Source organism: Acipenser ruthenus, chromosome 2 (genome assembly GCF_902713425.1).
Source record: "Acipenser ruthenus chromosome 2, fAciRut3.2 maternal haplotype, whole genome shotgun sequence".
Lineage (NCBI taxonomy): Eukaryota > Metazoa > Chordata > Actinopteri > Acipenseriformes > Acipenseridae > Acipenser > Acipenser ruthenus.
In genome coordinates, this window is record NC_081190.1 from 29,473,566 (window position 1) to 29,501,393 (window position 27,828).

The 27,828-nt window shown below is 37.5% G+C and overlaps 2 protein-coding genes across 2 annotated transcripts; both read left to right on the forward strand.

The window, feature by feature from the left end:
- Nucleotides 1-1,234: 1,234 nt before the first annotated feature.
- On the forward strand, nucleotides 1,235-8,633 carry LOC117968146 (dnaJ homolog subfamily C member 25-like). The gene is made up of 4 exons (XM_034915713.2): nucleotides 1,235-1,652; nucleotides 3,365-3,517; nucleotides 4,304-4,774; nucleotides 6,321-8,633. Exons 1-4 carry the CDS (start codon nucleotides 1,341-1,343, stop codon nucleotides 6,441-6,443), a joined length of 1,059 nt encoding a protein of 352 aa, XP_034771604.2. The 5' UTR covers nucleotides 1,235-1,340; the 3' UTR covers nucleotides 6,444-8,633.
- A 6,783-nt stretch (nucleotides 8,634-15,416) lies between these two features.
- LOC117409415 (guanine nucleotide-binding protein G(I)/G(S)/G(O) subunit gamma-10) lies at nucleotides 15,417-27,135 on the forward strand. Its single transcript, XM_034015426.3, has 3 exons — nucleotides 15,417-15,631; nucleotides 23,753-23,885; nucleotides 26,154-27,135. The coding sequence occupies exons 1-2, from the start codon at nucleotides 15,551-15,553 to the stop codon at nucleotides 23,876-23,878; spliced, it is 207 nt and encodes a 68-aa protein (XP_033871317.1). The 5' UTR covers nucleotides 15,417-15,550; the 3' UTR covers nucleotides 23,879-23,885; nucleotides 26,154-27,135.
- The last annotated feature ends 693 nt before the right edge of the window (nucleotides 27,136-27,828 follow it).

The following is a 27,828-nucleotide window of genomic DNA, read 5'->3' on the forward strand; positions in this document are numbered from 1 at the left end:
TTGTTTAATGGAAACACACTTCAACAGGGGTGGCAGCTCACACACCCCTTAGAATTTCAGCTACTTCCACAAACCAAAATGACTTATTTACAATGGAATCCTTCAAATAAATATTTTTTTTCTTAAGTGTAACTGTTTTGAAATAAATTGCTACAGTGTAATGACCTGTAACAGCAATCCTAGTGTGAAGTGGTGTCATCTTGCAACTGTATACAATATTAATAAATAGGTTGACAGGTTATTCAATTGACACTGATTGGTTTGATTAAATGAGAGGTGGTATTAACAAGCTGTCAGTCAGTTGACCTTGCTGAATTATTTTGTAACCTATGTTCTGCAAAAATGACCATGCAAATGTACTTTGGAAACTGGTTATCATTCTCTATTTTATTTATTTATTTATTTATTTATTCTGGTTAGAACACTAAATAACAATTTCTGCAAAAATGTACTTCAAAGTTCTATTTAAGTAGAAATTACAGCATCTCCATCACTTCTAAAACTACCTCACATCAGAATAGAATGAAACAGTTAACAGGAATAGTAAACAAATAACTGAAAATCAGCAGCGAAACAACAATGGGTAGGAGAATGTTAACAGCAGCGGAACTTCCTGCGACACGATGCGGTTTTAATAAACACATGTCACAAAGACTCCCTTCTAAGTAAAGCACGCTGCTGAATGACTGGTTCAAGTCAGACTCTGGGCACACAGCAATGTTTATTTAAAACAGTTCAGCAGTCACATAATAGCTAAAGTTGAATGAATATCCCAAACTGATTTGATTCACCGGCAGACCACTATCTTCCGGTACACCGTTGTGACCTGCAGTTACAAAGCATAGTTAAAAAAGAACGATAACACATCGGCAAGGATTGTAAACAACAGAACAATATTGTAAAACATGAAACAACATTATATGCTTAAGCACTGCAATTAACTTCAAAATGCCTGTGTATGCAAATTCACCATGGTAAACTATAGGGATTTAATTTTAGTCTCTGTATCATGTTGGGTAGAGGTTTAAATAGACTAAAATGTGCCCAGTTGTGTTATGACACGTAACATAGTGGGGTTGTTCCATCCCCTGGTTGGTGCAATTATAAAAAAAAAACACAGAAGGTTGGTTCATCAAAGTAGAAAACCTGAGTGTAGTGTGTAACAGTCTTTGCTAACAAGTTGTGGGTGAGGTGTGTGTGGCACGGCTAGGAGCGCAGACCGCAGTGTCCACTGTTCTGCTGTTGATTTGCACAAAACAAGTTAAGAACTACGTTTCCCAGCACGCCTTTCCCGTCTCAGCATTCGAACGTATTGGTGGGGCGACTGACTATGTGCTGACATGGCTGCTTCCATGGAGTTCGTGAGGTCCAAGACTGGTCCACAGTTAATAATCTTATTCTTTCTGGTGTTCTTCATCCCCACAGCAACTGCCCTCATTGAGGGACTTTACTGCGGTACAGAGATTTGCTATGATGTGCTTGGGGTATCCCGGGAATCCACAAAGTTGGAGATTGCTCGGGCTTACAGACAGCTGGCAAGAAAGTATCACCCGGACAGGTACCGGGCCGGGGATCCAGGTCTGGCTGGAGAGACTGCAGAAAGTGCCCATCAGAAATTCCTGCTCATCGCCACTGCCTACGAGACGCTGAAGGTAAGCAAGCGCAGCTCATTTTTTTGAATATCTTTGGGATCATTTTTATGCTCTATGCATTGTGAAAAAGTAAAGAATAAACAGTACATAAGGAATTTGCAGTGCATTGTATAAATTGTGGTTCTTTGTGTCAAGGTTAAAAAAAAAAAAAAAAAACTTGCCTATGGAACCCGACAATGTATATAAAAAGAAAAAATATAACTTTTAATAGTTGATAAAGTACTGTACTGCTTGACTTAATTTTAGTAATTACATTGAAAAAAAACTGCTACTCAGTGTTATGTTAACGGTGTTATCATTACGAATTTTTTATTTATTTATTTATTTTAATATACCGTATTACTCGAATTAACGGCGCCCTTAAATTAACGCCTCACTCAGATGTCAGCTTTTTAATAGACGCCGCCCTCGAATAAACGCCGCTCTCAACAAAACTTAAAGGTGTTTTTTTCCTACACCTGATCAAAAAATAAAGAAAGAAACGCGCGACTCTGCCTATGTACATGACACCCCCGAAGAGACTGCAACCTCAATCCAGCATATAATACAAACTAATGTACACCCACCTTAGTAAGCACATGTTATTTTATAGTACAGACTCTAGACAGACAACCCAAAATGAACTACTTACAGCACAGCAGTCCTTCAGGTCTGTGTTTTTCCAGCAGAGTTCAGTGCCAACAGAGCAGGGGATAAAACAAGGGCTGTCTGTTTACCTCGTCGTCAGCTTGGATGGTGAAAACTTAAACTCAGAGGAATTTAGAGCTTTGCCGGTCACTTTAAGTGCTATCAGAAAGCTGTCTGAAGATATCTTATGGGTTTAGTTGTTTTGTTTTTTATTCAATTGGAATTTTACTCAGTCCTGTACAATTATATATAAAAAGAAACACTTGCTTACTATCTATGAGAAGATTTAGTTTCGGTTTCTCGTCCAGAGAAATTACAAACAAGCAGGTAAATTACAGTGAGAAAAATAAATAAATAACCGAGTAGGATATATTTCAGTTTAAACAGAAATCAAACCGATATTCAGAGGTAATGTTTTTCGTTAAGAAAAACAACTGCATCACACTCAACTACCGTTCTCGCTCCACTTCTTGTCCCGCCCCATAGCAACCAATACACACTCCTGATTCGCTGGTACAGTACTCCTCTGACTTCCCAACTCCCCCCTAATAGGCTCTCGTTAATGGTCAGTAAATGTACTGTATTCAAGCCCCAAAAACACACAAGAGTATAGTGCTGCAGATCTGAGCCTCTCATGGCGCCGTTTCTAAAATGCCTTAAATCATTTAATAAAATATTGCAGCGTTTGTAAAGCATAGTATTATTAATAAAGGCCGCCCTCGTATAATCGGCATATATATATATAAATTAGCTCAAAATATAGTAATTTAAGTTTAAACTGTTTTATGTGAAAATTGTGTATTTACTTAATATCCCTTATATGATTGGTCAATTGCATTAGGTTACTATAGACTAAATATCTGCCAGCACTGTGTTTTGACAGTAACCTGTGCCATTGTCCACATTTACAAGCACCAGAATAAGAAAGATGCACTCAAGGTTTTGTGAGTGTTGAACTAGAACCACCACAGCGGCTGGCTTAATAATAAGTAGTGCAGAGCTCTGGAATTGCCAGAAGACAGCAGACATCAGGTATCCATGTGGTTCTTGTTAACCCCGCGCATGATTCTGCCCTTGTTTTACAGGATGAAGAGTCGCGGAAGGATTATGATTACATGCTGGATCACCCTGAAGAGTACTACAGCCACTACTACCATTACTACAGTAGGAGGCTGGCGCCCAAAGTGGACGTCAGGATAGTCATTCTCGTAACAGTGTGTGCCATCTCTCTTTTCCAGGTATGCAATTTACATAATGACAGATAAAAATGAAATAAAAAATAAGCCTTTTGTTCCAAAGTACCACACATTGGGCTGATAAATTACACCACTTACATAATGATCTGATTTGCATTTGAACTCAACTGTTTGTCATTACGATCCATTGTACTAAGTGGTTTTACACTTACCTTTTATAAAGAGGTGGATAAAGGATCTGATTAAACAGCACAAACTTTGACAAATAATTTAAATAATAATATATCTATGAAAAAGCTGAAGGACTTTAATTTCCCCAGCAACAGCAATGTAATGGAGGTGCTTATTAGTGTACATACTGTATGGCAAACGTACACTTTTAGCTATATCTTTTAGGTGTTAAAATCATATCCGTAAGCATAGCAGGGTAGTAGTTTGGATATCCTGGTAGTGGGGCCCTAAAAAATCCAATTTTATTTTCAGGCTTTTTTCTCCTGTTCTGTTTTAAAATAGTTTTTGTGCGTGTGTGTGTGTGTGGCTTTTTTGATCAGTTATTTTATATAATATGTGTAACTTAAGAACACCCCTTTTAATCCTTGGTTCTATCATTTTACAAACAACTAACAGCTAGGTCATCCACACTGAAGATCACACAATTAAAGCGATATACAGGAAATTGATTATTCAACAATTATGATACTAGTTTATTGCAGCGCTATGCACTGTGCTGTGGAAATGTAGCATGTTAATGATTTTGAATGGATGTGAGTTTGTACAAAAAAAGAGAAAGAAAACAAAATTGATCTGTGTAGGCTTTTTTCCCCTTAGTATTACAGCTGGTGGAGTAGCTACACTGAAGCCATTAACTACCTAACCACTGTACCCAAGTACCGAATCCAGGCTGCAGAGCTCGCCAGGCAACAGGGGCTGCTCAACAAGACTAAGGAGAAGGGTAAAAACAGAAGGTCGAAGGAAGAGATCCGAGAAGAGGAGGAGGAAATTATCAGAGACATCATTAAAACCAAGATTGACATCAAAGGAGGCTATCAGAAGCCTAACATATCAGACATACTGCTGTGTAAGATCGTGCTAGCGCCCTACTTCCTGTGCACGTACATCATCTGGTACTGTCGGTGGATATACCGCTTCACCATCAAAGGGGAGGAGTATGGGGAGGAGGAGAAACTCTACCTTATTTGCAAGAACATGAAGATGTCCCAGGCTCAATTTGACAGCCACGAGGACCATCAGGTGCAAACTTTCTTGGAACGACAACTTTGGATCAAAGAAAACTATGAGGTATGAAAGTGTTATTAATTGCAGTCCCAACCAAAATTACAATAATAAGAATATTAATCCAGGTCACATTTATTTTGTGAAATGAAAATCAGGCTGTGTGTCTACGCTTGTTGTTTTTCATTTCAGAAAAATCCAGGGTGGATCCAATGGATATTGTCCTTGGGTAGTTTCTGCCAAGTTGTTTTGTAACATTAACTATATTTCAATAATACCATATTAAGTTGAGATGTAAGAAGTAGTCACGAAAACAACATTTACTGAACTCTTTATCTTTAAGCATTTTGAATTGTAGGATTTTTGGTATCTTTGTAGCCTGCCACTATTTGCCCATATGATAATCTGGTCTTAGTATGAGGTTTGACTTGGGTGCTGTTGAGCTTTTACCTGCCTTCTGAGTAGTATGAAGTGCTCAGTTTGGATTGTTGGAAGAGGTTGGAAATGGGTATTATCAAAAAGGTTTGGTTAGAGAAAAGCAAATCCTCCCTACTAATTGTTTAAAGTTTTTTTTTTATATATAATGTGTTTTCAGCTTTGAAGTCTTGTATGAGGGACTAGTTAACAAGCAAACCGTGAAAGAAAAAAAGAGAATAAAAGGCTAAAAAAAAACTTGAAAGACAGATGTGGTACAAAGGATGATGTTTGGATTTACTTAGTAAATCTTACCTTCATTCTCTCCTTACACATTGTCATGATAAACATTTTAAAAACTGAAAAGTAATTCTTTGTATTCATATTTATTTATTTATTTATTTATGTATGTATGTATGTGTGTATGTATTGATATATTTATTTATGTATTGATTTATTAAGTTTTTGAATTTCCTTTGAAGAGAAACTATCTTTTTTTTTTCAGGAACTGTGGTGTTTTTTCTTTTCTTTTTTGTGTTTTGTTAACCTGGTTGGTTAGGTGTTTTGAGGGCAACACTCATTCCAAACGCAAGTAACTTGAAAAGTAACTTCAAATCGTATGTCTCCACATGCACTTAAAAAGCATTATTTGAGCAACAGAACCACTCGGAATGATTATAAACAAGGGGCAGGTCAAATTACATTTGAAGCTACTACAAAGTGCATTGCTATGAAGAAATGCAGACTGAGTAACTTTATCCATGCACAACCTAGCTTGGCTTACATTGCATTCCGATGTTTCTAAATTACCATTGCATTTAATTGCATTTTCCAGCGCCTGCCTTCAATTGGCGGTTCTCTGCACATTCAATCTGGGGTTTCAGTGTTTGCTAGTCGGCTACATTTGCAACTGAACCTCAGGCTTCATAGATGGCCTTGGTGCTGCCTTACACTTTTAGGATACAATTATGAAGATATAAATATGAAAATGCTGAAGGTTCAATGGATGTAGAGGTCGGCATTGTAATATATGCATCCATAAAAAGTTCCAACTTGTTGGATATGTTTTTGTTTTTTTTTTGTAGCAAAAATAATTCCTTTGCAGTCTGTCTCAACAAACTGCTTAGTACTTAATCGCCAGTATCAATGTGCACCCGAGGGTACGATGATACCGTTTGTTTAATCTTGTTTTTTGTAGGTATACAAGCAAGAGCAAGAGGAAGAGATGAAAATGAAGATGGCGTCAGACCCTCGGTGGAAAAGATACAGACGGTGGATGAAAAATGATGGGCCTGGAAGGTTAACGTTCATTGATGACTGAAGACAAACAACATTGCACTCCCACAAATATAGAAACAATATATATACATATAAAATGATGGGCCTGGAAGATTAATGTTTATTGATGACTGAAGACAAACAACATTACACTCATACGCATATAGAACCAATATGTATATACATATACATATATCTGTTGATTTAGAATGATTTTCATAGCATAAGTTATATTGGAGGGTTTGCGTGCACGTGGAGTGGTGGACTCAGGAATGTGCGTAACATGCAGCTTCCCTAATAGCTCTCGTTGGTAGAGCACATCTGCTGATCCCACATTGAATATTGCCATGGCAAAATATGGTATACTTCAATCTGATTTCTTTATTTAGAATGTTTAGAACAAGTTCCCGAACTCTGTTCTGGGTGACTGAATCTCAGGTAATCCCTACAATTCACTAGGGTCACTGTGAAAACTCGGGTCGCTGTCACACCTCAATTGTAATCCCTCAGTGGAACTTTTCTGCATGCATTTTGATCCAACCCGGATTTATGCTAAATAGTTAACATTATCTTGCATGTTGGGGCTTATTTTAGTACTTTTTTTTTGCCTGAGGTACAGTATGTTGTTGCCCAGCTAGAAAAGTAGACTGTAAAAAAGCATAAACATGATTTGCATCATTTAAGTATATATCATTTCCATAACTTCCTCACCTCCTCCAGAACAGCGTGCCGTTTATTAAAGTACATTGTTCTTGGCCCTTACGATAGTGTAGTTGTTTCTGAACTATTTGCTACCAGTTTCTATTTCTAAACCCCATACACTTATGACTGTTATTTTATTTGAAAGCCAACCAAGAATCATAGCTTTTTTGTATTGGTTAAATTATATTTTCAGGTAATGACTGCCCTTAACCACTGGTCGCTTATATTAACTTGATTAAGCCTTATAACAGGGGCGACGCATTTTGTCTCGCAGGAAACAAATACGGTATATTTGTAAATATTTTACAAACACCGCCAAAGCCTTAAAATGCGAACCCTTTACTTCAAAGAATCTGAACTGCTCTGCTTGCCCTTATTCTACGCGGTTTGTAGCTGCCAACAATAAACATCCAATCTGAAAAAAGTGTCTGTAAAGTAACATTTCAGGGTCAACTGGGGTTGGCGTAGAAATATGAGTTATACTGTATCTGATAAGACTTATTCTCAACCTTGAATGAACTTACAGGAAACAGTTTTGTTACATCTTGTTGCTGTGTCTTGGTTTTTACATCATTTTTACGAGTAGTAGGCTAATTCAGTTATATGTAGAGAGCTACTAGAAGGATGAAAAACATTTAAACACTTACAGCGGTATTATGCAACATTATGTAGCAATATTTCTTAAAAAGACCATAGAATCATCACTTTTGAGACGTTTTGTGAAACCTCAGTAATTAGTGTGATCTTGGATACTGAAATGCCTGCCTTCCATGTGCCAGCCCTCAGCCCTCAGTCAGATACCATCAGGTCTGCTGACTGGTTTCACTGTGACTGAAACAACAGGGAGATGCAGCTTTTATATATTACAGAACATGCCTGGGCATGTCTATTTACACAGGTGAGGATGCTACATGTTGCATTTATTATTCTTTGAAACAGTGTGGTTTATTTCTTTTAACCTGATTTAGCCTTTTTTATTTTCTTCGAAAAAGTTTTCTCCTTGCAAATTTTCTGTGCTTTATACACAAACTGCTAAATGCTTAAATGCTTAAATGAACCTGCTTTCTTTTCAAAACTATTGTTTTAATTTACCCTCAAAAATTTAAGTTGATTAGATGTCCACATGCCAAAGTGAACTAACCAAACCCATTGTTCCCCACACCAACACATACACATGTACCTCGGTGACATATAAAAAAAAAAGTCTTTGAAGAGAAATTAAATGAAGAGTTTATTCTACAACTCATTAGATTGTCGATTCTACTTTGGCGTACTGGTATACAGAACTACCCTTACATGTTTCTGGAGTCATAAATCAGTAGAAAGAAAGAACAGCTTGTGTTGTGCAAGAGCACCGCCTAGGGGCTTCTCAGTGGCACAGCAACCTAAAACTGCCCTTGTTTCAACAATCCGTTTGATATGGTTTTCAAGCCTTGCTCTATGATGGGTGTCCAATCCTGGTCCTGGAGGGCCGGTGTCCCTCCTGGTTTTTGTTCCAACTGTGTCCTAAATTACTTAATTGGACCAATTATTACCAATTATTGTTCTAATTAAGTAATTTAGGGTACAGTTGGAACAAAACCCAGGAGGGACACCGGCCCTCCTGGACCAGGATTGGAGACCCCTGCTCTGTGAGTTCTGTATTTAACTGTTAACAGAGGGTTTGTTGCAATTGCGCATGTATGGGGAAGGAAACAAAATTTATATTTAAAATCCTCAATAAAACTCAACCACTATAGATTTGTTGAGGCCAGTTAGTCCTCTGATATCAAAGTTAAGCTGAGTAAACTGTATCAACAGAAGTGCTGCTGTGTCACAGCAGAAAGAGCGCATTGTTTTAGAGGCTGCGGGTTACATGGCTGCTTGTCAGGCCATCCTCAGTTTCTTTCAGCGTTGCATAAACTGTTTCTGCAGATGGCTCTCACGTAATCCAATAACCGTCTGGCCAGCTTTTGATTTTGGCCTCATGAAAACCTCATCAACATTGTACAGTATACAGTATATTTACATGTCATTGGTGCTTGTTAAAAATCTATATACATTTGTATATCACATTATGACAATTTTTGTTAATGTAAATTGATGTACAGTATCACATAAAAATTATTAACAATAGTAATATACTATTTAAGTTGATTATAATTAGCACATTTTGCTAGCTTCATATTTTGCTAAATGAATAAAAAAAAAATCACAAAAATCGAATAACTCAAGGCTCTTGTATTGGAACAGTACTTAATCATTCAATTGAAGAGTATGAAGATAGCCCACTTTGATTATAACCCCTGTATGCAGTGTCTTTAAATGGGTGACAGCCCAACCTTTACAATTCTTTTTCATGGCTCTTCTAAGCACAAGCCACTTTATCACTGCGCCCCGAGCAAAACATAATTGAGTTCTTTGCATCCTTTTTCCAAGCTATGTTTTTGATTAAACATTTAAATGTCTGATTCCTTCAGCAAATGGCTTCCTTTACTGTAAGTCACATGGTCTGATTGTAGCTAGGCCATTGTGAATTTGACCAGGAACAGGAATTCTTAAGGAAGCCACAACAGCTGTTAAAGTAAAAGAAACAAGCAAGCAATGAAAAGTGGGACCAGTAATCATGTTACAAGGTTGAACCCATAGAGATCCCATATTTTGTAAAGCAGGACTAATTGTTTTTTTTTTTTTAAGGGGGTGGGGGGAATTAACAGTCACTGCAAATCCTACTATCATCTATCGGGATGTGCAGCAACATCAAAATAATGTCTGTTTTGTGATCATCACTGATGTGTATTACTGCATAAAAGAGGAACTGTTAAAGGGCATTGTTCCCAAAAGAGAGAAATCAAACAAACAAACAGAAACCTTATTTTGTTAAGTTGTGGGATGCACTGCCTACTGTCTCTCGGACCTTCTTTGCTACAGGGGTGTATTTTACTGAATAAGTAAAAGAGTGTTCCTTTTTCCCATTTTGTAAAGCACCATGTAGCCTATTTACAATTTACAATTTATAATACAGATGGTTTTCTCTTGAATGTTACAGAAATGCCTTAGGAAAAGAACACTTGAGATGTTATTTAGGATTGTGTACACATTTAAAGCCACTGGCATTTCCCCCATCATGGCTTCTTGTGCAGATTCCTTTGAAGATCATATGTTTTTATTTCTCTTCTAACCACTTACACATAACTGATACCAAAATAATTCATTTTTATATCCCAATGGAAGGCACCTCAGTCACACAGAGCTTGCTGTGTTTTTAGTTAGTTTTCTTGAGTTGGTTTTCTGCTGCTTATTGGGGCGTTCCAACAGCAAATATCAATATCCCTGTGATTTTAGTTTTATTGTGTTTCTTTTTGTCGTTTGTGTTTGTTATTGTGCATTTAAAGTTGGATTATACCTTTTCAAGTAGCACTAGTAAATTTAGGGAAAACCAATGCTTTAAAACATTTTCTTACCTCTTACTAGCATTATCCTTTGTGTTATCATTTTTGCCATTTTCAAGCAAGACTCAAAAACAGTTTTAAAACACTTTTTAAGCTGCTGCTTCTACGTTTTCTGTGTTAGCCGCACTCAAGTCGCCTACCAAAATGAGACAGGGCTCATGGGAATCGACCTGACCTACAAAACAGAAAGTGATAGGGTGCAAGAAAGCATCAGTTTAAACATTTAAATGTTGAAAAAAAAAATCTGCATGCCAGATTTTTTAGCACAACATTCAGAGACCCAATGATAATAGCAACACAAATTAATACCAATATCAGCAGATAATACCAATATCAGCTAATCACCTTTTTAAAAAAAGTTGTACCAGTAGAGTGCAAAATTATTTATAAACCTGTCAAAATCATGTACATTTACACATACATTTCTGCTCTTGCAGTGTCTGTGCAGGGGTGGAAATAAGACTCCTATTGCATAGCAGTTTCACCCATTCCAAGTTTTATTACCAGCTTGATTAGTCACAATGTATGGATAGCAAGCTCAGGTTCATCTTATTGAACACATAGTAAAACCAGGAATGGATCAAACTGGTATATAATGGGTTTTATTTCTAGCCCTGCATCTGCACTACTCTTTTTCCAGTACAGTTCCTTTTCTATCTGCCAGTGCTCTGCATGGACACATCCTCATCATCACTTTTCATAAAGGGTTAACAGAAAGAGGAGATCACATGAGCATGTGGAAGAGTTATTGCTGGTAGCATTTTGGTTCGACTGTCAGCCTGCAAATGTCCATTCACTCCTTTGCTTACTTGCAACCACTTGGTATAGAACAGTTTAATCCAAAATGGTGCTCAATGCCTCACCCCTAAAATTCATACAAAGGCATCTTTGCCAAGTACTCTTCTGTAATATCAGGCCTTTGCAATACAATTGCTCATTCATACTGTGTATCTATTGCTCATCCATGTTACTCAGTGTCTTCAGTATCCTGTGTGTGGCTGTCTGCAGTTTGAGCTCCCTTGAGTCTCTTGAGTCACAATTGTACTTTTGGAGTAATCTTCGTCGAGCAGGGCAAGGACCTGCTCAAAGGTGTAATTGATTCAATGTAATAAATTGGACATGGTTGGAATGAAAGGGCCAATTTAACTAATACAAATCATTGGCGGATCTAAATACTGCTGTAGTTAAATAAAATAAAATGAGACCTTCCCTGGCATTTACTCTTCATTTTACAGACAAATAAACTAAATACACATAGAGCTGCCTTTGTTATAAATCACTTTAAAAGACTCCAAATACCTGAACATGGTGAACAGGATTTTGACTTGTGCAATATAAGCCCCACTTTTAACAATGTGGATAGGTGGACTCATAGTTTTGTACTGTACTGTATCTTTAAAAACAATTGGTTTACTTGAAGCATCTCGTCTCTTAAAGAAAAGCCTTTTATATTTCAAAATAACCCAGTATGTAGATATTAATCTGCAGACACAAAACTTGATTTCATTTTTTCTGTGATGTGTTTAATAGCTATCATCTATCCAAGTTTTACCATCAAAATATGGTTACAATTATTTCTTTCTAAGATGTACTAGGAGGCTTGGTGGTCCAGTGGTTAAAGAAAGGGTCCTGTTACCAGGAGGTTCCCGATCCAATCCCAGCTCAGCCAATGACTCACTGTGTGTGACCCTGAGCAAGTCACTTGACCTCCTTGTGTTCCGTCCTTCGGATGAGAAGTAAAACCGAGGTCCTATTATAAGTGGCTCTTCACCAGCAGTTGTGATGCATCGTTCACCCCTTAGTCTCAGTAAGTTGCTTTGGATAGAAGTGTCTGCTAAATGACAAATTATTATTATTATTATTATTATTATTATTAATAATGTACTGGTATATATGTATATATATATTTATATATAGAAAGAGACTTCTTAGTCCAGTAGACATGTCTTTTATATATATTTTATTATTTTTTTATTTCTTAGCAGACGTCCTTATCCAGGGCGACTTGTAATTGTTACAAGATATCACATTATTACATACAGTTACATTATTTTTTACACATTATTTTTACATACAATTACCCATTTATATAGTTGGGTTTTTACTGGAGCAATTTGTGTCTTCTAGGAGTTCACCAAACTCTTTTCACCTGCTGATCTGACAGGCGATTTCACAGACTCCAATTAGCACTAATCCTGGACTAAACTGCACGATAATTCAAGATCCATGAAAAGTTGATTTCATTAACAGGATTTAAAATACTCCCGGAGTATGGTAGTTCTTGACTAAAAAAAGGTTAGTTTCATGAAGGCTGATTAGACGTAGTCCAGAACTATATGGAGGCATAACTTAATCCTGTAAGGGGACAGGTTAAAATTCAGATTAAATCTAGTTTTTCCTCAGTCTCTGAAGAAAATGGATTACTTGGACAATGTTAATGATCACAGGTGTGTTCCTTTGAGACCAGAGAGAAGAATACTGGTAGGCAGAAGTAATCCAATGAACTATTACAACTTCTATGACTATCTTTGGGTGTATATAGAAAATGTAGTACATCTACTAATATTACTGGGTCAAAAAACGGTCTCATGCATGAATTACTACAGGGGAAGCCTTTTCCTTATGTTTTACAAGTTTTGGTGACCTAAAGGTTTTTGGCTACTAGAAATTTTCATCGGGAATTTGAGGATTTATTTGGTGCCAGTGAACCAACAGTAAGTAGAATTGTGCATAAAGTCTGTCATTCCTTATGTCTGCTGAAAGATCAATGCATTCATTTCCCTGATGCTGTTGAACAAGACATTTAGAAAACACAGTTCTATCAATATGGGAACTTTCCTGGCATTATTAGCTGCATCGATAGGTGTCATATTCCCATGAGGCGCCCAGCAGTGCTGGATTATGAGGAATACAGGAACAAAAACATGGTTTTCAATCAATGTTCAAGGTGTGTGCACTTCAGAGTTATTGTTTTCAAACAGTGTTGCTCAGTGGAAAGGTGCTACTCATGATTCTATATGCCCAGTTTGAAAGAGGGCAATGTGGTGTCATTTTACTTTATTGTTCTCTCCCTATTTCAGTGCAGCAGGAGTTTCATAACAATGGTACAACCATGCTCACGTTCGTACAAGAAACCTTGTGGAACGCATGTTTAGAGTATGGAAGAGCCTCTTCCAGTGTCTGCGAAAGACACTTCGCTTTCATCCTAGGAAGTGCTGTATTGTTATCGTTGCCACAGCTGCACTGCACACTTTTTTTAAACAAGGTGATCCAGACTCTCCTACTGAGGAAGAGGAAGGCACGGTTGTTCCAAACATTGTAGCAGACAAAAACGACTGAGGTGGACTGTCTTATCTGGAGGCTTTTGTGCTTGAACACTTTTCCAGTTAGGTTAAAGAATGTAAAATATTTAATACGATGTTAGTATAAATGCAATGGAATTCAAGCAAGAGAAATGTATTTCAGCAAGCATCCCCATTTATTCACAAATTCATACACTGTGCCCTCAAAAGCTAAACCGGTACTTTCTTGTGAGAAGCCTTATTGTGTACAGTCCCTTATCGATTTTTCATGCTCTGTACAGCCCATCTTCCTTTCCTCGTCCTTGGTGGCCAATTTTCATTTTCATTTCACGCTTTCTGAAGAAACATCTTACCAAATAAATCACTATCTTCCTGGTCTCCCTCTGAGTCCAAAGAGCTGTTGACACCATCATCATCATCAGGGATACCTTCCAGGGGTTCTTGGCTCTCTAACAACCCACTCAGCAGGTCACCCAGTGGTCCCTATCAGGTTTGGGTGGAGCACCACCTCTGGTTTGAAATCGCCCCTTGTGGTCTACAGCGAGAGTTTTCTTAATTTAAAGTTGTACATTCTTCCACTGGACCTGAAAGTATCTTTATATTTTGACATAGGTTGTATCCAGTTATTGTTAGAATTTGACTCAAATGAAAGGTTTTTTATGGAGCAATGTCCATTTACAAGCACAACAAGAAATTTCAAAGCAAAATGTGGATACGATTGAGATAACAAGGGGGGGGGGCTGTCAGACAGAGAGAAAGTTGTTGAATCCTCTACCTGTAAGGTCTGCTTTATTTTGCACGCAACGCTACAATATTTTAAACCCGCCCCAACTACTTAGTGACAGCACATTCCTACATTTTTATTGGAGACTCCACTTGCGAGACTTAAAACGAGACTAAAATCAGAAACGGACGTTACATAAAACTCGAAAATAGCTAAAAAATAAGCAACGAAAAATACAATTAATAAAAACCAAAAAACAGAAGCCCGAATTATAAAGTCTACATCTGCAACCGCTTAATATAATTCTGCACTACTTTCAATGGAAAACAATTGTTGCTGTACTGAGTCTCGTGATTTCTAGTTAAACCGTATTGTGGTGATGCCAATTGCAAATATTCGTGATACAATTTGCATTACATAATAACAGTGTAAATAACGAAAATAAAATAGTTCTGTTTTTTCTCAGTGGCACAGGTGAAATGCATCCGTCTCGGTTCTTGTTAATAATGTATAATAAGGCAGTAGTAGAACAATTCAGACACAGCGAGACCCTTGAGAGAAAGGGATGCTCTTCTAGGACACGTTTCTCATTTATATACAAGGCGTACAAACTAAGAGCTGGATCAGATTTAAAACACAATGGAAAAATCTCACTGAAGCTGAAACGTCGTTTTATGCACAATTAGGAGCACAGTAGTGCAGTATAATTAGTTCTCAACGAAGAAAAAAAAAACACAACTGGAAAATAATAATTTAGGATACTCCATGCCTGCAGATGGTGTACTTACAGCGACATCCACCAGTGTTCTAATTTGCTTTGGAAGCCCTCCCTCCCGAGCCTTTTTTGTATTGTAGTTTCCCCTTTCAGGAAATCTGGGTGGGTTCTCTGATCTCAGTTCCTGTAGTGGCAAGCTGTATATTTATTACAGAGAGAGGGGTTGTAGAATACAGTCTACAGAGAATTTATACCGTTAGGAAAAGGTAAACAAAAATGTCTTCAAATTCCAACTTGACTACTATGCGAAGACTGGTGGAACAGTTAAAGTTGGAAGCAAGTGTCGAGAGGATCAAGGTAGGTGAATCTTGAAATAATAATAATAACACAAAGTTTCTACAGTGGATTAGGCAGTTATGTCTACGTTAGAGAATTATTATTTATTTATTGATATATCAAAAAGGAACAGTGAATAATATTCTCTGTATCACAATAAAGCTTTTTTTAAATTATATTTTTAAAATGGTGTTGTTTTCCTCGTCAAATGTAATACGATGAGGAGAAAGCAGTGTTTTTAAAGGAATCCAAATGATTAGGGAACATTGCCAGGAAATGCATTTAACGGTATTAATCAAATTATGAATTTTTGTGAAACTAAACTGCTATTACGACACGCAATTAAGTTAAATGGAATTATGTTTTTATAATCTGTCAATCTGACGCTTACATTTTATATTAAACGTGAAAAAATACTGCACCGTTAAACTAGCCGACTGAAAAGTGCATGCAATTAAGACACCCATGTAATTACAGCTACTGTTAAAATGAATGGAAAATAGGTTTTAATGTTTCCTGTAAACAACTTCCAGTTTACTATTTAGTTAGAAATAAGAACTATAGACTATAGTCAGCAACACCATACATTGCCCAGTAATCCTAAACATATCGATAAACACCTGGCATTAAACTACAGGAAGACAAAGCTCAGAGAATGTTTATGATAAAACTAATAAAACCTCTGTATTTAGTCATAATCACACAGGCTTTACAGAAACAACATGTATAGCAATATGGTAAACTAGTAATGCACACCCTATTTGCATTGCCCATGGCAATTTATGCTCTGGTAAAATGAAAAATATAGTGCGCTGGTAATATATGGGTCCCTTTATCGCTTTAGCATTTAGCAGGAGGCAGAAAACAGAGACGCTGGTCCCTTTTCCAAATCCTTTCTTTATTTCTTTCCTTACTGTTGGACATTCTCTTGAGCACCAAAACCAGAGCCAGCAGCACCCAACAAGAACACATAAAATGGCTGCACAGTGCCTTTTATAACCTTAGCTCCACCCCTTTAGTCTAATAGGGTACCGGAGCTTACACACATCCCATTGGTCCACAGCCACACACTAGGAACAATGGGCACAGACAAACAACGGCCAATCACAGGGGAGACGCAAAAGGCACCATGCGCAGCTAGAATTACAGACAGAGGTAAACAAACAGCGGCGGGAAATATACAGAGCGGGAAGGAACAAACATACAGAGTGTAATCACATCTAGACACGGGACACATAGACATGGATCACTACAATACCGTGGATTGACAGCTTTATTGTACAATACAGTATATGTATGAAATAAAGCATTTGTCCATTTTGTAAAACTGGAACTGAAGGTATATACGTAATTGAAAATCTGCCGTGTTGTTGGTTTCTCATTTTGTAAACCATTCATTTTATCGTCATTTTTTGTTCCATTCGTATTTTAAGACTGGAATAAATATTTTGAAAATGTGCTCCAGTGGACCCTGTTTGCTGAGCTTTAAAGAAGCCAACACCAGTCTAGAACAGTTTAGTAAACATTTCATTGTATCAGATTAATAAAAACAGACTCTAAATAATTAGAGGAGTTAAACCAAACCGGGCCACATATGTCAGTAAATATTGCACAATAGATGAATACTCTGGTATTCCATGTATAAAAGCTGCAGTTGTGTTATTGTCTTGTATATTTCATTACATACAGCTAATCTAATATGATTTATTGGATTTTTACTGTGTACAAATAGGGAAATAAAGAAAAACACACCCACACAGCTACAATATAATTCCCTGAAAGGCAGCGTGTATGTAAATAAAGAAATTACTTTGAAAGGTTTTCCATCTATAAATTTAAGTTGTATCTGCTAATATAAATAATGTAAGAAAAAAAATCCATCCATTTATTAGGCTGCTGTGATTAACTGTAAGAATGAAATTAAATACAAGAAAAAAGACTGCTTTCATGCTAAATGCAGTAAAACAAATAAATACAACAAAACAAGAGACCATACAAACAGTATTGGGCATCTGGTGTCAAGAAATATCATTTCATTGTTTTTGCTGGAACATATTCACCACTTAATAACTTGTGCTAAATACTACACTAGACTACACACCACTTCCTTTTCCTTTGTGTGTTTTTAGCTCAGGTTTATCACTCCTGCCCACAATATATATTTTTTTTCCACCACCCTAATTTGTTTACTTTTCTGATAAATATTTCATAACTGCTAGTCCAGAGCCTTTAAACATTACCACAAGGAAGGAACAATTTACATATGCCTGTCTTTTATGCAAACATGCAAAAATAGCACACGAATGAAACAAAAGCAGATATTGTTGATGAGTGCCTGGTGGTTTATTTTTGCATGTATGACAGTTACTGCAGTTACAGCTGTGTTCGTCACTACTCCCATACAATGTGGGTAGATTCTGTTGTTATTCTTATTTTGCCAGTGTATGTCTTGGCACTTTTAGAATGACAAGGTTAATGTATGTACTGTCTGGGCACTTTATCAGGATCTGCACCTAATATCCCTGATCACAGTCTTGTGGCAAAGACTCCACAAAGTTCCCTCCACTGAAGGTCCATTCAGTCGTTAATATGACAAATACATTAAAGTTCATCCCAAACATGCTGAATAGGATTTAGATCTGGGGATTGTGGTGGCCAGGGAAGATGTCAGAAGTCTCTGTCATGCTCCTCAAACTATTTGCACACAGCTAGTATGGTAGATGGTTACATTATCGTCTTGAAAGTAGCCATCGCCATCAGGGTGCAAGCGCGGTATTGTTGGATGGATTTTGTTCTGCAACAATGTTTAAGTAAACTACAGCATTCATAGTTTACATCGTTGCAGGAGAACATGCCCCTCACCCGGGTGATGGCAAATCCAATCGGGTAGACTGGTTCTAATAAAGTGGCGAGGCAGCATGACTGAAGCTCCTTTTGTGCCATTGCTAGAGATCTAGCATTGGAGCCAGGAGGCAGTTCAAAGTCCGCATCTCCATCTTGCTTGAGATCCCTAGATACTGTGGCAGTGTGCCCTGCCCCTGTGTGTATTTTATGTTTATCTGTTGTATGTAGTGTCTTATTGTTGGTGTATGTATAAGTGCATGGGATATAATGTGGGGTTATGTAGCACAAGTGTTTTAAATTAGTTGTATTTAGGCACAGGGATTGCACAGTCACTTCACGTGCAGGTAAAATGTGTATTAGTATGTGAGCACGGGGAGTGCACAAATTAGTTCACATGCTGGGATTCAAGTGAATAATTAATTAGTAATTGAATCCCGGCACAACTGTATATATAGGTGCACGTTTCACTCACTCGGGGTTGTTCGAGAGTGGAGAACGGGTTTGGAGAGGAGAGAATGAATTAAGAAAAAGAAATAACAATTGCTACGCGTGCTGGCTTTTAAATCAGCACGATAGTTGTTATTGTTTGTTGTCTATTTGTTTTGTTTGTTCAGTCAGTGTTTGTTCTGTTTTGTTCAAACTTTTATTTTGCAATAAACCGACGCAACAGCACAATTCACAATTCACTCCCCACTCTGTGTGTTTATGTTCCGGGTATGATGTCACCACTAAAGCCATCCTGTGACAATACACAGTAGAATATATATATATAATTTTTTTTTTAAGTGTTGCAATATTGGTTGCTTTCCAAGTGTAACAGTCCTGTCTGAATCATTGAGTTAGTGATGCCGGTAGACTGAATCTTCTGCCCGTGTTCTAAAAATATGGGGCTTGGTTGCACATGCGCAGATGAGGGAGAAACATTATGCAACCTACTTTGAAGCACAAGTGCAAAGGCAAAAGAAAATAGGAACTAACACGATTGCAACACGAAGACGTTGCATGAAGAAGTTCAGTTTCTGACCTGGTTTCTTGAAGTTTTTACACTGTAAAAATAATGTATTTACGCCTTACCCTTTTCTGTTCCAGTTGCTCCAAAATAGCGTGCATGCAACACTAAATCATATGTAAAAGTAACAACACCAGAGTGTTCCATAATAGGTTTTTGTGACTCACAAATATTCCTTGTTCAAATTTATTCTTAATGTTAAAATGTTTAAAAATGAATTGAAACGAAACTGAATCTTACAGCCCAACCAATTACCCTTGGACTCCCATAAAAGCCACATTAATCTATAATTTATACCAGTGGTTACTGTGCTGCTGCTGATGATATTGACCCATAAAAGTGCTACCAATTTAATCAATTCTTGGTCTGTAACCACTAATTAAAATATGACTCTGAGAAAGATATGCAAGTATCAGGCTTTGCTAAGGAAATTGATTGGTGGAAAGTAAGCCAAACGTCAGTTTTATTCGCTGTGACATGTCTAACGGGGCGGAGGCTGGGCGCAAACCGGCGACCCCTCACACCGTAAGCGAGCGTCTTAACCACTATGCAAAAGTGGGCTCGTCTGCATTAGAGCTTTTAACCTCATCTCACGACAGGGGTCATAATCTGTAATCTTGAAATAGGGCTAGGCTTGCCAGGATTCGATTTTTATCGGTAAAAAATTCCCATCGATAAAAATCGAAATATAGCTAGAGTGACCATTGTGAAGTTGTGCTTAAAACTTGTTGATGTTCCACCGGTGTTTGCTTTGTGAAAGTGCAATGAGGCGTGTACTGAACTAACGTGAACTAGACAGCTACAGTCATTGATACCCTCAGTTAATGGGTTCGGTTTACAGTACGTAAGGTCAAAGTTGAGAAATCATACGTAGTGTGCACGCAGTAACGTTCTCTTTCACTGTTGTTAGCTAGCAATACACCCAGTAGCTACCAGAAGAGATGCGTGGTAAAACAAGTAGAAAAAGAAAGGCTACTCAAGAGCACTGCAGTGAACACCCTAATCTTGAGTTTGTAACGGTCAGAAAGTCAAGAGGATGTTGACATTTTGCGCTGCAAGATTTGCAAGACAGAAATAAGCGCCAAATCAAATCGCTTTTCTGAACATTTAAACAGCCAGACACATCTGAAATTGAAAGAAATTCAGGAACGAGTATCACGGTCTACAATTGAGTCATGTCTAGGAAGTATGAAACAAAAGAAAGAGGAAGCAGCAGATTTTCCACACATTCTGGTGCATGCGCTATGTTTTGAGGGAATTCCAATGAATGCGGTCCAAGGCTCAAGCTATGTACATGCTCTGCTTCGCAAATACACCGCAGCAGCGCATACTTGTCCAGAGTGGTGCCAATTGGAAGAGAAGTATTTCCCCGAAGTGTTCGCTCACCACCAAGCGGTGATCAAAGAACTTGTGGGAGGTGAGAAATTCTCCCTTGTGATCGATGAAACTCCTGAGCTTTCTGGAAGACCGGCAGTTAATGTCCTTGCTGTGTTCTACAGTGACAAAAACAAATCCGTCAATACAGTAGTTGAAGTCATCCATTTTACTTCAGTGCAATGCAGTGGTCCTGTCAGTCTTCCTTCAAGACGTGTTGAGGGAGAACGGTTTAACTGTGTGTCAGTGTCACAAAGACGGCCGGAGTGGGTGGCGTCAGACCAGATGCAGGAAATAAACAGACAGAGATTTGTGGTTTGGTGAAGCTGAGCGAATGCTTTCGCTCAGCATTTAATAAACAGAACAGAAAATAAAAGGTTGGAACACAAAACAGGACACGGCACTTGTAGCCAAAATAAACAGACAAACAAAACGAACTAACACTTAACAAACGGTGCACGGAGAGACAAACAAACAAACACGGTGAGTGAAAACAACTACTAATTCTTACTCTTTTCATTAACATTTACCTCCGCTCCAATCCCGTTCTCCACTCACCGAACACCTAACCCCGAGTGGAAGAAATGTGCATCTATATATACTATTGTGCTGGGATTCAATTACGAATTAATTATTCACTTGAATCCCAGCACGTGAATTAATTCTGTGCAACCCCGTGCTCACATATTACATTTAACCAGCACGTGAAGTGATTTGTGCCCTCCTCGTGCCTAAATACAAATCTACATTTTTAAATACACGTGAAACACAGACCCGTTTATATCCCGTGTACCAATCTCTATACACCAACATTAACACACGCACGCAACATACAACACATAACACACAATTGCATACAGGGGCGGGGCACATTGCCACAGTCAGTCAACACTGACTCTGCAATGTACATGCAGCGCTTAATGAAAGATTTGAAAGAAATCCATCTGCATCTGCAACACATCCCCTGCATGTAGCCATTGATCACGCACTGAAAACGGATGCGTTTAGTGACATTAAGAAACTTGTGGTACATTTCCCAGCAATGTTTCGACATGCCAACAAGCTGAAACGAGTTTTTAACGCTTGCACCAAAAACAATATCAGCCCATCAGATTTGCAAGTGCCCCCCCCCCCCCCCCCCCCAGTGTTGTGCCGTCCCGCTGGTTTTCCTGGCTTGAGGCAGCAAAATACATTCTTGAACACTGAGACAGTGTGACTGACTTTCTGAAAGATACGGACATAGACACTTCCAGTAAAGCAAAAAAATTATGGCGATTGGTCGAAGATGATGGAAACCAGCAAGAACTCTACTGCAAGTTGTCTTTCCTGTGCGTGTTTTTGGAGAAAATACACGCAGTTCACCTGCAACTGGAGACAAGTGCCCCACTTATGCATCGGATTGACATTGTTTAGTTGCGATTTACAAGTTGCTGCAAATGTTGCAAGTTCTATGAAGGAATTGGATCTCAAGGCCATGGGTACAAGAAGGCAGCGCCTGTCATCTGCAATGTGTACGTTTGCATCAGAATTTCAAACCAAACTGAAGGCAACCATGACACGCAATGTACCAGAAGGTCTCTATGGGTGGGGATCGTTATTTGCAGATTGCAAGGTGTTTGACCCATTCATCAAGGCGCAGCTGTCACAAAATGTCATCGGGGCCTGGTTGTGCGACATCATCCTGAAAATAAACGTCGATAATAAATTCGAAATATATGCTGAAAAATAAATGTCGATTTTATCAGTCGAAACTGGAAAAAAATTAAAATCGAATCCTGGCAAGCTTAAATATGGCCCAAGAAAATATAATGAATTTGTTTGAATGCAATACAGAGAAAAACTTTCCTGCGCATTGTCCTCCTGTGTGTGTGTGTGTGTGTTTGTTTGTTTTTTTAACAGAATGAAAACTGTTTAACAGATTGGAGTTACTGAGATTTTTCAGGATTTCATGACTCTCATTATTCTTGTACCTTTTTGCCCAATTGTTTCCCATAGAGAATATATTTATCATATTTATTCACAAAGCCTTATATTTAAAATGTATCACTCATACAACTCTTATATGTAAAACATATATATTAAAACAAGATATATATACAACTGAGTCATTGCTCATAGGAAGACCTTCTTTACCATAAGAATCAATGTCAGCTGTACATATTAGCTTGTTGGACCAGTCCTGGCAGTCACCAGAGCAGAAACCATTTTTCAGGGGTAAAATAAAGAACAAATATATATTTGGGAACTGGTGTCTCCCTCATTGCCATTTAATACCAAATCCACTTCTGAAAACGATTCATTCCCTTCAGTAATTATGAGCGGAGATAAATACTGCATGTAAAAATAAATAAAACATTGCCTGCCATAGTAGTTCAGTTCACATTGTAAAAAAATAAGGTGTGAACAGGGAGTGTAAGACAAAAATGATTTTTTGGTTTACACTTAAAAAAGCAGGACTATTTTTTTATATCTATAAACTATTTTTTACATGGCCAAACCATAATTGGGTCACTGATTTCCGTCTCTGAGAATTAGCTGAGAATAACAGAGAACAAATGCAGATAAGAAAGGGGAAGCTATAGGCATGTTTTATAGCAAACTGCATCCATACTATGTGCGATTCTGAAAACAGAAGTAATAGACAGTTTGTCTTTTGTCTACTCAACGTTTAAAATGTTTGACATATATACTGTGCTTCTGAGAAATTCTAATGCATTAAAAATCAGTTCTAGACCCTGATAAGCATCAATTGTGGACTACCTCATGTTACAATGAAGCTAAAGTAATCCAAGATTAGCGCTAATCTAGGTCTTTGCAATAAGAGAACATTTTAACAAGTTAATTTCAATTGAATTATCGTGCTTGAAATACAAACATGCCTATTTCTTTTTCAAGCGAAGTGGTTGTTGTTGCAGGTGTCCCAGGCTGCTGCAGAGCTCCAGCAGTATTGCCTCCAGAATGCCTGTAAAGACGCCCTGCTGGTTGGAGTCCCAGCTGGAAGCAACCCCTTCAGGGAGCCCCGGTCCTGCGCTCTGCTGTAAACATGAGGTACACCACCTTTATTCAGTGGAACCTTGCGCCTACATTAGCAAACACCACACATTCTTGTGACTTTTTTCATGTTGAAAAATCAAAGGCATAGGAGGCTTGGTGGTCCAGTGGTTAAAGAAAGGGGCTTGTTACCAGGAGGTTCCCAGCTCAATCCCAGCTCAGCCACTGACTCACTGTGTGCGACCCTGAGCAAGTCACTTAAGATCCTTGTGCTCTGTCCTTTGGATGAGACGTAAAACCAATATCCTATTGTAAGTGACTGCAGCAGCAGTTGTGATGCATAGTTCACCCCCTAGTCTCTTTAAGTCACTTTGGATAAAAGCATCTGCTAAATGAATGAATGAATGAATGAATGAATGAATGAATGAATGAATTAATTAATTAAGGAGCTTCAAAAGTAGGGGTGTGCCGTTACTCATATTTTGCATTCAGGAAGCTTTTGTCGGTAGGCATTAAATAAATCCATTCATTTAATGATTTCAAAACAAGAAAAGCTGACCTTCCATCACTTTTTTACAATTGCGTACAAATCAATGGCAATTAACTTTTGTGTTATAAAAGACGATTGGAAGCAGATTTTCCTTGCACCCTCGCACTGACATTTTTACTGCTGTGCTGCCGTACCGAGCATGTAAACTCACAACGGTGCAAAATGCAACTGCTTCATCACGTAAATGTGACCGTTCTTTAAACCTAACTGAAGAGCTACCGCTGTGGAAACTGGGATTTGTATTTCTTCGTTGAGTTTACTCAGAGTTTACCCAGGACTACAATCCCACAATTCACTGCAGAGATGATGCATTTCTAAGGAAAGAAGCAAAAAATGGTTTTGTATAAAAGAAAGGTAAGACAAATAATCTCTTAAACATTTAAATGAGTTTTAGTTTGATCACGACAGGTTCTATATTAAATAACACTGTCAGATTGGTATTGATTGAAACTATAATTGTGCAAACAAGGGAAGCCAAGGGACTGCATTGTTTCTGTGCTGAGTTAACCTGTTTTATTCCATTTAATGAATACCAAACGACTTCAAATTTCTTAAAGGCAGTTGCTCGCAAAATACAAATATTGGCACACCCCTATTCAACAGTGTTTTTTTTTTTTTTTTTTTTACGTGACTATTTTATGATGCTTTGTGTTATTTTTCTCTACATGTGCTATTACCTGACTTTGAGCCCCACCAACAGGCAGGCCAGTTGAAAGATCACACTGCACCTCAAATTCAGCATTTTCAGTTGTTGACATTGGGACATTGGTTAATAAGCCTGGTTAATAATGATTTAAGCAAAAACATCAATAGAGATAATAGTGAACACACCTGATAGGATATTAAACAGGTAAGACGTATCAAAGTACATGGTGCTAACAAATAAAAATTCCAATAAATCTTAAGTAATAGATATTGCCATAATTTTGTAGGTCTTAGATTTGCCTCTTGAAAAATGCACGCATTATGGTACATTTGTTTTTTTAATGGTCATTTGTTTAAAACTGTTAGTAAATACATTAAAAAAAAATAGATTTTTTTTTTCTGTGAAACAACTAAAATGGTCTTTTAAAGTCTTTTGCATTTAAAAGCAGAAGCGATTCATCTGTATTACTGTAAATACAGTCACGCAGAACGATTGTAATAAAGTGTGTCCAGCATAAAATACTTTATTTTTCATTATAGCTTTAATAAAGATTAGTTACTTATTCACATGTTGTGATCTCGTTTGCGGATTTAAAAGCCAGTTTAGTTGTTTCACAGAAAAACTTAAATCAATTTTACTATTAACTCGTTTCTCAGTTGTGATTGAGATACATGAATGGCTTAACAGGTATGAATTTAATTCTTAAAGGAGAGTAAAAGCCGGGGTAAAACACAGAAAATCAGAAACCCTAACTATATTAAACAGACTCCAGTGAATTATATTTGAGTGTAAAGTGGTACATGATTGTGGGAGACTTGTGGTTTTAAAGTTCTATTCAAATTAGATCAATGTACCACTCAGCTATTGCAAGCAACTAGTTGCCCTACAGTGTTCTTTCTGTTACATGAGCATTTTTTAAACCAGACGTTTCTTTGTACTAATTGTTAAAAAGAGTTTAAAGAAATTACATATTTAATATGCTTGAAATATTTTAAGTAGTAATACAACAAATAGATGGAGGGTGCCCACATTTTATCATGGCAAAAGCATAGTGAAAACCTTTCTTGCAGCCCATTGATCCATTCTGGTTGACTGTACCTTACAAACAGCTCTCTTTGTTTTGTTACAGAAACTGGCTTTTGTATGTCTGAACTGAAGCATGACGCGACTATCGATTGCTGCCTATTCCGTTTTGAAGGATCGCGATTGCAGTGCCATTAAATTTCCATGCCCAAAATGTCTATTTATCAGTACCTTTTATAGTCTCTTAAAAGAACCTTTTGCTAATGTGTGTATAGTATTTTGTATATATTAAAAGAAGAGTACAGTTACACACGTTTTTTGTGAAATCTGGTTTTAGTACTGCTTTACCTATGCAATGTTTACACTTTGTACCAATGTGCCTGTTTTACCAATAGGTTATTTCCTAGTAATGATAAGATTCTAACTAACATTTGACATTATTCTGTGGCTAACTTGCAGTTTTGAAATATATAAGTAGCAGAGGTGACCAATATATACTGGCAACTGTTCTTGAGCAACCATTTCAGTTTCACATGAATTGTGCTATTCTGATAAATATACCGCACAGATAGTGGATACAAAAGAAAAATAGTTATAGAAAAAACAAGGTGTATGGCCTATAGGTGGGAAAATGCTCCTTATGGAGCCTGCATTACCTATAACAACATTCTATTACATCGTCTTACTTCATATTATTCTCCGAAAGTAAGCCGACCACAAGTTTACGAGAGAAGTTGCAACAGTATGTAAGTTATTGAGTTACAAACATTGCCAGGGTATACCTGCCTATATAATACATGTCTCAATGTTAGTTGGAACAATATCATTCTACACAAATGGTTTGTCTTGCTGCTGCTTTTAAAAAAGGTCTGCGTTTTAACAGAAGTGCCCCTGACATGCACGCTTTTTGCCTTCTGCTGTGTTATGGCAGGCAAAGACTTTTTATACAGTTAAGCCAGTGTTGTTTATGTTGGGATAAACTTCTTGCTTACGCTTTTAGGTTTACATTTGTGTTATTGAAATATGTGGAAAACCAACGTGGCTCCTTTTTTAAACTAAATATATTAAAGTATTTCATGTAGAAACAACTGTGCCTCTTTCTTTTTTTGCCTCTGGAAAAGTGGAGTCCTTCTCAAGCCAGCTTGTGTAGATCCACAGAACAAACATTCAGCATCCCTGTGGCTTTGGTAATGAGCCAGTTTGGTGCTCCGTTGTACAGCTTGTTACAGCTCTATCCATTTGGCTCTTGACCAGAATGTACCCTGGCAATGCTCCAAGTCACATTTATGAGTACCCATTGAAATGGGAATAGGACAACCTGTACAATAGTGAATAATTTGAGAGGAAAAATAAGTTTGTCACATTTGTAAAACCCTATAACAGTCATTGCAAATCAGGCAAGTATGCATCCTTAATATTTAGTTGTATTTATCATGCAGTCTTTCTCAGAAACATGTTTTAGGAAAGGTGCTGGGTCATATGAAATGTGTTGATGTACTAAAACAGGGATGGAAATAAGACTCCTATTGCATAGCAGATTCACCCATTCTAGGTTTTACAACGTGCTTGATTAGCCAGTGTATTGGTAACAAGCCCAGGTGTGTCTTATTAAGCTCCTAGTAATACCAGGAATGGATCAAACTGCTATGCAATGGGAGTCTTATGTCCATCCCTCTATAACTATGAAGTATATGACATTTAGTTAATTCTGTAAATTAAATAACATGCTTTAAATATTTAGTAATAGTAGTAATACTGCAAATAACTGCAGGGAGTCCACA

Coding starts and splice junctions, on each gene's coding strand:
- LOC117968146 (XM_034915713.2), top strand. CDS start 1,341: ATGGCTGCTTCCATGGAGTTCGTGAGGTCCAAGACTGGTCCACAGTTA. Junction 1,653..3,364: donor CTGCCTACGAGACGCTGAAG/GTAAGCAAGCGC, acceptor CTTGTTTTACAG/GATGAAGAGTCGCGGAAGGA. Junction 4,775..6,320: donor GGATCAAAGAAAACTATGAG/GTATGAAAGTGT, acceptor TGTTTTTTGTAG/GTATACAAGCAAGAGCAAGA.
- LOC117409415 (XM_034015426.3), top strand. CDS start 15,551: ATGTCTTCAAATTCCAACTTGACTACTATGCGAAGACTGGTGGAACAG. Junction 15,632..23,752: donor CAAGTGTCGAGAGGATCAAG/GTAGGTGAATCT, acceptor TTGTTGTTGCAG/GTGTCCCAGGCTGCTGCAGA.